The sequence below is a fragment of the Alexandromys fortis genome, unplaced genomic scaffold (genome assembly GCF_014885135.2).
Source record: "Alexandromys fortis isolate MF-2015 unplaced genomic scaffold, M_Fortis_MF-2015_v1.1 scaffold_448, whole genome shotgun sequence".
NCBI lineage: Eukaryota > Metazoa > Chordata > Mammalia > Rodentia > Cricetidae > Alexandromys > Alexandromys fortis.
The window spans coordinates 60,728-74,635 of NW_026068359.1; the positions used below are offsets into that span (position 1 = coordinate 60,728).

The 13,908-nt window shown below is 34.7% G+C and overlaps 1 gene segment (V, D, J or C); it reads right to left on the reverse strand.

Annotated features, from left to right (window-relative positions):
- Positions 1 to 8,884: 8,884 nt before the first annotated feature.
- LOC126495395 (immunoglobulin heavy variable 3-74-like) lies at positions 8,885 to 9,431 on the reverse strand. The segment is given in 2 exon segments: positions 8,885 to 9,216; positions 9,323 to 9,431. Coding segments are annotated over 2 exon segments (378 nt in total).
- Between the last annotated feature and the right edge of the window lie 4,477 nt (positions 9,432 to 13,908).

Below are 13,908 nucleotides of genomic sequence, written 5' to 3' on the forward strand. Positions count from 1 at the left end.
TGAACAATGACAGTAATTAATCATGTTCCATTTTAAACAAACTCCAGGTATTCTTTTATCAATAACGTGTACCAACCTTTCTTGAAGTATTACAGCAAGTCATGGGAAATGGGAGGAGATAATTCAAGTAAGGAATACGGAGGCTAACAAAGTCTTATGTACCAGAGAGGACATGTGAATGATACCATAGATATATTGAAACATCCAGGGATAGGACAGATTGCTGTAAAGTAGAATGATATACTCATTTAATCCATGAGTAATATAGGGTGTCAAGTGAACATATTGGTCACAGATTATGCATAGCATACTAGACTCAGTATATATCTTATTTATATACATATATATATATACACATACAAATCTGACTTTAAAATGTCAGAAATCAGAGAGACCTATATATTACATAAACTATTTTAACTATTTTTTCAATATAATGTTTGGTATTTTTATCTACAGGAAAATAGTTGATAATGAAATTTAAAAAATACTCAAGAAAAAGTTCAAATTGAAACTATTTTCAAAATAAAAAGGCATTATGCCTACAAATACATTTTTACCAGAAAATTCTAGAAATAATGAAATCATTAAGCATAATAGCTTGAAATAAACTGAACTTAAAAAAAATAGTTGTCTTTCTGTGTACTAATAAGTCTGTTGAAGAACAATAATAGAATACTCTCATTGATGATATTCTCCCCAAACAAAAAATAATACCTAGAATTAATTCTAACAAAGAGGTTATGATAAAACTCTAAGCTCTGGAAAAGTGTAGGCCAATTTAGAAGATGGAATGATGTTCCATATTAATAGATTGGTAGAACTAATACTATAAATATGATCATTAAATTAAAGAAATTCAGAGATTAAATGCATTCCCATTCTACATTTGTTGTTGTTGTTGTTTTTGTTTTGTTTTGTTTTTTACACAGGGTTTCTCCATAGCTTTTTGTTTCCTGTCCTGGAACTAGCTCTTGTAGACCAGGCTGGCCTCAAATTGAAAGAGATCCACCTGCCTCTCCCTCCCCATTCTAAATCCCATTCTAAATCATCATGACATTCTCTATGTAATAGAAAAACAGACAATTTAGAAAGGTTAGTTTTGAATCACAAAGGAACCATGATAGCAAAAGCAAACTTGAATAAAAAGAATGTTGGAATATTGTATCATATTTCACGTCATAATAAATTGCTATGGCAATAAAAGTAAACTGGTACTGGCACAAAAATTGATGTAGATAAAAAAGCAAACAAACTGGAAAATACAAACATGAATGTGTGTTAACTATAGCCACCTGATACTTGACAAAGATTCTAAGTTTTCACATTTTAAAAAGATACCATCTTCAAAAAATGGTACTTGAAAAACTTAGTACAAATAGAGAAGAATAAAATTACACTCTCATTTATTATCCATCACAGAAAATGGATAAGAGAAATGAATATTTCACCTGAAATATTGAACACTTGGAAGATACACAGGCATTACTCAACAAGTTGTAATTGTAGGAAACAATCTTATGGACACAACACAATGCCAAGGAGTTAAGAACAAATAATGGACAAATTTATGAGACATCATAAATCTAAATTGCTCCTTTCAAAAATGACATAATCATTTGAATAAAGGGAAAGCCCAAGAAGAAAGAAAAAATGCCAGCTATATATTAGCATACTGAATATTAACAAATTAAATCACTATGAATCAAAAATGTTTACCCATTTTAAAGGTTATGTTCTCACCAGATATTTGAAGAAAAAGAAAAAATCATCTAGAAAAAAAATGTCTCAAGAAAAAGTAAATTGTCTTATTGGTATATCACATTTTCAAGAGGATAAATTTTCATAAATTTTCCCAAATAACTTTTTCTACTATTTTCTACAGACACATAATTTGAATTGTATTTATGTAGTTCCAGTCCTGTTAAAAATTAAAGAGAGCTTTAATGTCTCCTCCCTAAACACAAACATATTTACTAAAGGAAAATAGAAATATCTGTCTATATGGGACAGAAGAAAATCAGATATTTAAGTATGACTTTGTTGCCACTGTGCTCATAATACTTGGCTTTTATATGGAATCTTAACTGCTTTTTAAGTATGCATTTTATAACATTAAAACATATTAAACTTTTTATCATGATATTAATAGTAAATATAGAGAAATAACTATTTATAGGAAAAAGGCTTTATTTAGCTTCTTATACATGATTTAGGGTTTGAGTCTCTATTGATTTTCAGCCATGAACCATAAGCAGGTCTAACAGCAACCTTTAAAGTAAACAAAAAGATGATATGGTCCCACAACACCACTAAGGTGAAAAACACCATTTCAAGATTATTTTTGAATTCCATACTTGCTCTGAACAATTTTGAGGTCTCTAGGTGTGATGATTCACCCTAATAAACTACTCTAGCCAGGACTTGAGACAAGCACTGCACTTACAATTACTAAAACTAGACAAAATATGATACAGCTACCTCTATCAGGGCTTGATAATTAAAGATTTCTTTTCAGCATCCCCTAAAGATACCATTGAGCACAGACATCAGGAAGCAAATTTAAGAATATTATGCCCACTATGTTCATAGCAGCATTATTTGAAGTAACAAGAACATGGAAAAAACCTGGATGTCCCTCAACTGAAGCATAAAGAAAATGTGTTGTATTTATACAATGGTATAAATCAATAATAGTCAAGCTTGTAGTCATGTTAGTTAGATTTTCTAGATATATAGAGATATATTTCATTTAGATAGGCATACTTCATATATTTCAAAGACTACAGACTATAACATTTTAAGTGTTTTAATAACTTAGGGCTTTTCATGAAAATGAGACTTGTGTGCTCCTGGCAAAACCAGCTACTTCAAGAGGAAGATGGGCATTGAAGAGGCTCCTTATGGAGTTTGATAGCCATATGGTCAAGTAACTGCACTTGCCTTGACTGTTGCATAAACTGGCCACAAAGAACCTGCAGAAAGAGGACTTCTGAACTTGCCAAAATTGAGATGGTCTTTTGGCGTTCCTACTTCATGAAAGAGTCTATAAGACATTTGGCAGGACACAGCCGATAGTGACTAAACTGCCTTTGAAATTTCCTGCTTCATCAAAATGAAAAAAACTGCTAGAAACTATGGGCTTTAAGCCTGAAGATGGATGCCCCAATGGTACAAAGGAACTTTGGGTGACTGTCCAGGCAGAGAGACGTCTCTGTCATTTCTAGAGTTGGGAAGTTGCTTATTTTTTTGTTTACTTAGATAATATTATATCCTTCTGGAATCTTTGATGGAGTTGTAGAATAGATAGATAGCTATAGTTTTCCATTGTTATGATAAAAGACATATTGGATATAAATATTATGTGTGTAATTCTTGCTTTATAACTGTTTTGTTAAATGTAATTTTACTATGTTAAAGTGAAAGTCTTTCTTTTTTGTTTAAACAGAAAAAGGGGAAATAATGTAGGTGGGTCTTCTATCTATCTATCTATCTATCTATCTATCTATCTATCTATCTATCTGTTGCTTTCATTGGTTGATTAATAAAGAAAACTGCTTGGCCTGATAGATCAGAACATAGTTAGGTGGGGAAGACAGAACAGAATGCTGTGAAGAAGGGAAGCGATTTAGACGCCGTGATTCTCCAACCCGAGATGGATGCAGGCTAGAATCCTTTCTGGTAAGCCACCATTTTGTGGTGCTACACAGATTATTAAAAATGGGTTAATCAAGATGTGAAAATTAGATAATAAGAGGCAAGAACTAATGGGCAAGGCAGTATTTAAATGAATACAATTTGTTTGTTGTTATTTGAGGTGTAAAGCTAGCCATGCGGGAGACGGGTGGGATGTAAAGCAGGCCTGTTCGCCTCATCACTACAAATGGTATATTCGAGGTAAAATACAATGACATCTTGAAATTTGCATGCAAATGGATGGAACTAGAAAAAATTATGAGTGTGGTAACCCAGAACCAGAAAGATGAACATGGTATGTACTCACTCATAAGAGTATACTAGCTGTAAAATAAAGGACGGCAAGCCTATAATCCAGGACACTAAAGAAGCTAGCTAAAAAGGTTAACCCTAAGAAAAACATATAAAGATCCACCTGGGGATGGGGAATAGACAAGATCTCCTGAAAAATATGGGAGCATGGAGTGGGGGAATACAGGAGGGTCAAAAGTGAAGAGGAGGGAGGAAGGGGATAGGTGAGGAGAACTTGAGTTAAAGTGATAATTGAGATTGTGGAAGTACAGAGATGGAGAGCAAGGAAAGAGATATTTAAATTGATCATGCCATTGTGGGGCTAGCAAGAAACCTGGAACTACAGAAATTCCAAGGAATCCACAAGGATGACTTGAGCTAAGACCCTAAGCCAAAGAGGAAAGGGTGCCAGAAGTGGTCTTGCCCTATAGTCAGATTGATGAATATAGTAAATGTCATCATAAAAGCTTCACCCAGCAACTGATGGAAACAAAATCAGAGACCTACAGCAGAGTGCTTGCTGAGCTCCCAAAGTCCATGGAGAAAAGAGATCAAGACCACAATGGGGACGTCCACTACAACAGTTTACCTGAACTTATGGATGCTCACCAACTCTAGTCAGACAGGAAAGGAACCAGCATAGGATCAAACTGAACCATCTGGATGTGAGTGACAGTTGCATGGCTGGGGCAGATTGTGGGGAGACTGGAAGTGGCACCAGAATTTATCCCTACTTCTTTCACTGGCTTTTTGAGAACCTATTCTTTTTGGAAGGATACCTAACTCAGCCTAGATATAGTATGAAGGGCCTTGGATCTTCTCCAGAACAATGTGTCTTACCCTCTCTCAGTAGTGAATGGGGGCAGAGTAGGGGATAAGTGGAGGGATTTGAAGGAGGGGAGGAAGTGGGAACTAGGATTGTTATGTAAAATGATCATTAGTTTTTAAAAATAAAAATAAATAAGTAAATAAATAAATAAACAAATAAATAGAATATGACACCCATATTCTCAAAATGTGAAGTGGCTGCTTTATGGCAGTTTAATGGGTTATAGATATTTGTCATTTTTAAGACGGTTGGTTATAAGTTGTTATTGTTCACACTCTGGAGGAAAGTTGAACAAAAGAAATGAGATTTAGAATTTTTTTTAAATGATACTGAGAAGACAGAGTAGAAGGGTAAATTCTTGAATCTATTTTTAAAAGGAGAAAGAAAAAAAAGTAAAAAGGAAGAATTAGGTATGGTAAGACAAATGGGTAGAGTACTGAATCTACTTTTAAAACGCAACTACTAGTTTAATTGTTAAACATTGAATTTGACTTCTGTATATTATCTACAAATTTTGATATTGATGTAAATTTGAGATTAATTTTATTAGAACATGCTGTGCATGCATTTCTACTATTTTTCAAGGTATACCTATACAACTATACTTATACAACTCATTTAACAATGCATAGCAACTGTTTGAGATAATAAGGAAATATTGGTTAGTAGTTAATCACCTATTATAATAGAATTTGTAGTCAAATTAGGGAGCTTTTGGAGGTCAAGCATAGGTAAATTTTAGATAGACAGGTCATGTTCCTATACTTCGGAGCTTACAGAATATAGCATTAAAGATGTTTTAATAATATAGGTTCTTTGTTATCTGCTCCTGGTATCACAAATCTACATCCAATAAGATGATTGACATTGAATAAGCTCCATACAGATATTATTTGATTTATGACAAATATAAATCACTGGCCAAGAAATTGCTCTTTCCTTGACTGTTGACAGTGTGATGTTCTAATTGGACAAGGAAGACACAAATCATGTGACTGTCAAACACTGTCAAGATGACGGACAGACATTCAGAATATCTCACTTCATAGAAAAGTCTTTTGGATATGTTAGGACTTTGGCTTGAAGCAGGATGACCCAATGATGCAGAGGTATCTTGAGTGACTTTGTCAGACAGCCAGCTTTTTTTGTCATTTCTAACATTTTCTTGGAAGTTGTTTGTTCACACTTTTTACTTACTTAGTTAATATTATTTCATTTGTGTTTCTGAGGTATTTTAAGATTAGATAGTTATATTTATGGTTTTTCTTATTTATGAGACTCAAAAAGTTCACTAAAGAAATGTAAAATACATAAGGTTGAAAGACATTAAAAGATAGTTTTAGATGGTAAGGCATGTTATGATCTAAAACAAGTTATTTATACATCTTTGGGCTCACCAACATAGGATAGATAATGGAGGATTTTTTTCTGAATTGGTTAAATGCAAATAAATTAGACATTGTTGATTACTTATTTCCTGCATATATTTTATATAGTGATTGTATTATTGAATATAATTTTCTTATTTAAGTGTAGCCTTCTTTCTATTTTAAACAAAATGGAAAATGTAGTGACATTTTATTTTAATTAAAAAAATAAAGCTTGTTTTAAGATAGGAGTACAATGCTAAAACATTGAAGGGCAAGGATAGGATCACAACTTTAATCCCAGGACTCAAGAGACAGGCAAAAAAATGAATCTCTTTGAGGTCAAGTCTACCCAGGACTACACAAGATTGATCCCAAAACAAATCTAGTTGGTGGTGGCTCTTGCCTTTAATCTCAGTATTTAGAAGTCATACACATTTAATCTCAGCAGTAGGGATGTGGAGACAGGAGTGATATGGCTGAGCAGAGAGAAAAATATAAACGTGAAGTGACAGGAACTCACTGGAGTATGGAGTCTGAGTATTTATGAAAATAGGAGCTCACTTTTTCAGTTAGAAGATTTGGTGGAGGTAAAAGGTCTCTCCACGGGTCACAGCTTTACTTTTATGATTCAGCTTGAACCCCAATATCTGCCTCTGGATTTTCACTATTCATGTTACATTCCTATTGTATGATCTTTCTCTCTGTGTGTCATCTCTCTTTCTCCCTCAGAAGTCATTATTCCATATGCAAATTCATTCCAAATAGAAAAGATAGTTATCAGAAATAATGATCACCGCTGTACAAAAGACTCTCCTGGTTGATCACAATTACAGCCAAGTTTACCATGAAGTTGATTCATTTCATGTTTTCTTCTTGTCAAGTTGACAACAAACTCCTTGGTTTCATCTTTATATAGTTCACGCATGTTCTTTAAAGGATATTACATCTTGCAATTCAAAATTCTCTTATTTCGTTACTTAGATACCTCAAAATTTTAATAGTCATTTTCATATGTGTGTGTGTGCATTTCTTTCTATATGTGCACATGAGTCCAGGTGGTTTTGTAGGACAGAATAGGCTGTCAGATCACATAGAACAGTAGTTATATATACTTATGAACTGTTATCTTGGGTACTTGAAATCAAATCAGATCTTCTTCAAGTAATTGCTTTTACCAATTTATCACTGTCTCCAGCATCTAGAATACTCCAAATTTTAACTGCCTTAATAATTTGTGAATAGAAAAGATGAAATGCTAAGAGTAATCAGAAAATTTGAATTCAATTTAAATAAATAATTAAATAAAAAAGAATAGGATATATTGCCACAGAGTAAACATTCCCTTCAAAATGATCAACACAATTTATAACAAGTAATATTTGCACTACATCAGTACCTATGTGCCTTAGGGAATCACCATGTCACATGCAAACTTTAATGGTATTCTCTTACCATTTATATTATTTTCTTTCCTGTGCATATATCAGGGAATATACAGATTAATTAATTGGGGATAGGCAGTATTCTCATTTTTATTCTTCTACTGATTGCTGACATGCAGCCCACTAAAACTTGCCATATATGTCAAATGTAAATCTTCCCTTCTCTATTACACTTCTATGAAAACACTCTTACATCCATTGAAAAAGAGACATATGTGATCTCAAATTAAGTCAAGCTAACTAGGAATATTAAACCTTACAACTTCAGCTGTGTTACAATAGCATCTAATACATTCACTTGTGAAGAAAAAGATGGAAAACTGATTTGTACAAAGTCACAGAAAACATTAAAATAAACAAAAGCTGATTTGATCATTAGGCATAGTTGTGAATCTGTTTATCTAGAGGAAAAAAATCATATACAATAATTTAACATTAGTGAACACAAACTCAAATCTTGTGAATGACTGAGACATATCTAAGAGGATCATAATATTTGTAGACATGGATAGATGGCAGAATTATAGATGATATTTTGGGAAATAATTTTGTTGAGAGACAAAGGTATAGGAACAAAAGTCAGTGTTCATCACTGAGATAATGTCTGCAAGCAAGTTTCTGAACAGGAAAGAAATCATTAGCAAAGTGAAGAATATACAAAACCTTGGGAAAATGTTCTTAATTAATATTTTATTAAAATATAACTATATCCTTTCCCTTCCAAATGAACTAAAAGAACACCTGGGTCTCGTTTGAACCTGAGTGCACCATCCTCAAGGAGAAGAGATGATTGCAAATATGCTAGGATGTTTTTATCTAATTGTCATGGTGCCATCTTTCTCTTAGTTTTCCCTTAAACATTCATGCTGCTATAATCATAAAGTATAACCTAATATCTGCCTAGAATATGCAAATACTCAGAAATGTCCATGTACTTTCTTCTCATGAAATTTCAAAGACTTATGTAGGCTTCTTTGTGTCCAGTAGTTGTCAGTTTACACTTTGTTCATGGGAGACTGTGCCTCCTATAAAATAGCACAAGAAGATCATATAATGTGTTGAGGACATTGGATCCCTTCACAACATACATGTGGAGAAAATTCCAGAAAAAAATGTTAAAGAAATGCAGGTCAAACACCTGAGAAGAGTGCTTAATCTAATCATATTTGCATAAGTTCCTGGGATGAACCTGTATTCTGTGTCCTTTGCACCACCTGGTGGCCCTGAGTGGCCTAACAGTGAAGTTTATGTCTGAGTTAACACTGAAGTCCCATCACTGTGTCATTAGCACAGTAATAAGTGGCTGTGTCCTCAGATCTCACACTATTCATTTGCAGGTACAGAGTGTTCTTGGCATTGTCTCTGGAGATGGTGAATCGATCCTTCACAGATGGTGAATAGTTTGTTTTACTGCTGTCTTTATTAATATCTCCAACCCACTCCAGCCCTTTTCCTGGAGCTTGGCGAACCCAGTTCATCCAGTAATCACTGAAAGTGAATCCAGAGGCTAAACAGGAGAGTCTCAGGGATCCTCCAGGCTTCACCAGGCCTCCTCCAGACTCCACAAGCTTCACCTCAGACTGGACACCTGCAAACACAGAGAAAGTTGTTAGTAAATTGCTACAGAAGATCTATCTTTTATCTATCTTGTTCATGTTCACTAACACACTCAGTATCTCTTCTTTATGAATTACCTTTTAAATAAGCAACAAGGAAAACCCAAATGAACACCAAATCCATTGTGTTTTATTTTCCGTGCTGATTACTGAATGGGAAGACCTGGGCATCCAGGACTGATTCCTTTGTCTGAGATTCAGGGCCAATGTTTATCTGGTTTTCATGAGAAGAGATGGGCCTTATTTGCATGCCTTCCTGCTATATAAGTTCTTTTGTTGGAGCTAAGAGATAGCGTGTTCTAATATGTTTGTAAATGTTGTGGGAAAGGCTAGCAGTAAAGAGTGTTATAAAAATATTTGTATCATTCTAAGTTATTTTTCACACACATTAAGTATCAACTATTTTATTCAATAATCACTAACACAATATGCATTTTAGGAATAATTTCTGCCCAATTATTCATTTCCTATATTATAGATGGCAGTAGGCATTGCTTTGTTACATGCTTTGCAGATCTTTTCTTATGCTGTGTTGACTTCAACACTGATGCACTAGGCATCACCCGAGTCAGCTATAGCCCTAAGTTGTAAGTGTAGTTGCCTCTGGAGTTTACAAACTCTATTTTTATGTTGAGATCATGTGACATGACTGAATTAAATTGCTCACTAAGGAACCTGCAGAGACTTTGTCCATTTTCATTTGTACCGGTATGTAAAACTTATGTTATTTATTATTTTATGCTTTTTTCCCTGAATATCTACCTATCTGTTCACTAAAAACAGGTCAGATAGATAGATAGATAGATAGATAGATAGATAGATAGATAGATAGATAGATAGATAGATGGAGGGAAAGATAGAGCTTTATCTGGGTTATTAAAAAATGGGTAACTGTCAAGAAACTGGATCAACTTTTTCTCCAGGTCATCTGACTATTATATAAGTCATAAGAGGGAACATGTTATTCCTGGACAAAGATGAACTTAGTGTATCCTGAAGGGGATTTTCAGCAACTTCAACCAGGCTGAAATCATATACACAGTGCCTGGCCCTTACAATAGGCATTTCCATCACCTCCTACACTGGCTGGATCTGTCTCTGCCCCATATCTATGCTGGGATGTATGTCTGCTATTATAAGGAGACTTAAATAAGACTCTAGGACTCTGATAACAAAGGGCTACTCTAGTGTGTAAATTTGTAATAAAATACATAAATTTAATAAAAGAATAAAGGAAAATATCATCTACCATGAGCGAGTAGACCTCATTCCAGAGATGAAGTGAAGTTTCTAAATATGTAAAGATACAAATGTAATCCACAGCACAATCAGACTAAAAGACAAAATCCACCTGCTCATATCACTAAAGTGATAAATGAGTTTAACAAAATCTAAACCTTTTCATGATAAATGTCCCGAGACTCTATGAATACTAGGAATATACTTCACCATAAGATGTGCAATATACTGGAAGTTATCGACAAACATCAACTGAAATTTAAAGAATTTCTAAGCATTTCCACAAAAATCAGGAACAAGTCTTCCTCTATTTCCTCTGTTCTTAGGCAGTTAGAAGAAAAGCCAGAGAAAACCAAGTGTTTTTCTTTCTCTGCCTGAAGTTTTAAAGTTACTGAGATCAGTTTGGACTGAGCTCCCCCTGCTGGTCCAGAGTTCCTCTACAGGGAGGTTTGTGTCTGGGCTAATGCTGAAGTTCCCACACTGTCTCTTGCACAGTAATATGTGACTGTGTCCTCAGTGGTGAGAGAGTTCAGCTGCAAGAAGTACTGGTTCTTGGATGTGTCTCTTGTGATGGAGGTGCAGCTCTTAAATGACGGGTTGTAATAAGGACTACCACCACTATTGATGTTCCCTATCCACTCCAACTTCTTCTCTGGGGACTGTCTGATCCAGCTCCAGTAGTAACCATTGGTAATGAAGTAACCAGTGACAGAGCAGGTGAGGGACAGTGATTGTGACGGCTTCACCAGGCCAGGTCCTGGCTCCTGAAGCTGAATCTGGCACAGAATTCCTTCAGACAAAAAAGTCAATTCTGTCAGTCACATGTATAAGAACCCCATATGAACATATTATAAAATGGAAACACTTACCGGGAAGGGCTGTCACCAGGTAAAGAAGTTCAAACAGTTTTATCTTCGAGAATACACCTGCTTTTCTTCAGAGGTCGGCCTCCTGTGAGAGAGATGTGAGCTCCCACAGTACAGAAGGGGATTTAACATAGACCTAAAAGATACAGTTGCATGAGGAAAGTCAGGCTAGACTTTATAAATTGGAGGTGGTTACTACCTAGTTGGTTATTACAATTTGGTCAACAGTGCCTCTGACTTCCTACAGAGAGTCTGGAATAAGAGAGCATGGGTACTACACTCATCATAGTAAACACATCTTCGCATGAACCCGCATTTACTTCTTAGCCTACCCTCTCCATCAATATCGTCTTTTCCTGTATTTTTAGGTCACAACTCGGTGCCAACCTTCTGTTCACACTACATTTCCTGAGTTCTTGATTTTTGATTAGTATGCCCACACTGCTAATAATGTCATTCCCTTTTCTCACCCATGAGATGGGATTCTGATGTGTAACAATTTTTCCACACTTTAAATATGTATTATTCTCACTGGTTCCTAAAATGATGATTTGTATAAACCTGGGTAGGAAAGATCGTGCAAAAGAGTAAGACCGGGAGAATTCTGAGAAGATGTCATCAGAATATGCAGAGGGTACAGGATGGAGGAGAGGTAAAGACAAGAGCTATGTGGCAACATAGAGAGTCATAGAAATGTTTTAATATAAATACAAGTTAGTAACAATCCAGTAATATTGGCCAAAAATTTATTTTTTTTATTAATTCTCAGTTTATGTTATTTGATTCCAGGCAGACTGGAGAAAGAAAAGTCTGCCTACATGTTTCCAACATTCGTATAAATTTGACCATTGACACATTGTTTTTGTAAAGGGACCACACCTAATTCTTAATCAATTTATTTTGTGGAATCTAAGCACATTCTGAGAGTAGCAGCTGAGAACTCTCCACACCATGGATTTGATGAAGACATCTTGTATATTACTGAATGTCCAAGGTATCTCATTCTCAGAATATTCAGTCTCTGTATTTCTTCCAATCTGCTGCAGTAGGAATCTGCTCAGCTCATGGCTGAGGAAGCCACTGATCTTTGCATGTATCAGGATATTATAGAGAGTCATTTTAATGCAATATTATTTTTTTTAATGATATTTATTTTTACTGTTGTTTCCTAAAGTATCTATTCCCAGATGTTGGTCCCTCGAGTATTTTAGAGGATGGGTTCTATTTCTTTGAAGAGCCTTAAGCAAAGCAGATATTGTTGGATACTCAAGTATTTTCTATCATTGACCTAGCATATAATGCTGTCTGGAAACCACTAGAAATCAAAGGAGCTCTAACTTAGCTTTGTGTTTATATTTCTCCTTCAGAATCTTCTACAGTATTAAGTTTCTAATTTATCCCTTAAATGTTTCTTATTTTTTAGCTCTTTTCCCCCTTATTCCCTTCTTCTCTTTCCATTTCTCCCCCTTTGATTCTGCCTTACAATCCTCCAATGCATTCACTACTATCTATACTATTTATATTTCTGCAGGAGATATATCCTCTTGACTTCAATCCCTTCGGCTTAGTATTGTAGTTGAACGTTATTTGTAACTATTTAAGGTTTTGCCACCCAGCTCCCAAATAAATACAGAGAGACTTATTCTTATTTTTGAATGTTGGTCTTAGTTTTGTTTCCTTCTCTCCAGATTTTCTAATATAGATTATTCTGATTCACTTTAGATTTTGCCTCTAGACCTTTTACTTTTTTTATTCTATATCTTTTTCTTTTCTTCCTACTCCAGTGCTGACTGTGTGGCTGTGTGGTTGGCTCATTTGTATCCTCCTCTCTTCTTTTCCTCACTCTTCCCACTCTTTCCTTATTTTCTCCATCTACTTATTCTCTTTTTTGTATTAATTAAAACACTGCTTGAACAGTTAATTCTAGCTTTTTATTGGATAACTCGCACATCCTTGTTTAACCCACTTCTATCTATCTGTACATCACTACAAGGAAGTGGCCTACTAGAAAAGTTTTAGCACATCTACCTCTGGCCATGGATCCATGGTGTCCCTCTAACTCTGCTTTTCTTCCTCCCACAATTCAGTTTTGTCTTCTCTGCCTACCTAATTTCTACCCTATCAACTAGGCCAAGGCAGTTTCTTTATTCATTAACCCATGAAAGCAACACACAAACAGAAGGACCTCCTAAACCATTTTCCCTTTTCTGTTTAAACAAAAAGGAAGGCTTTAAATTTATCATAGTAAAATTACATATAACAAAACAGTTATCAAGAAAGAATTACAGTTATAATATTTATATCTAATTTATCTTTTATCATAACTAAGGAAATTATAACTATAATTTTTTATCTCCACCAAAAACTCCAGGAGGATATAACAACCTAGGTAAATGTCAAATACATTATAAACAACTTTCAAAACTCTAGAATTTACAGAGACATTTCGCTGCCTGAACATTTACCCAAAGTTCTTTTGTAATGTTGGGGCATCTCTCTTTAGCCTATTGGCTCACAGTATCCAGCAGACTCTTTTATGAACCAGGAAATTTTACAGAC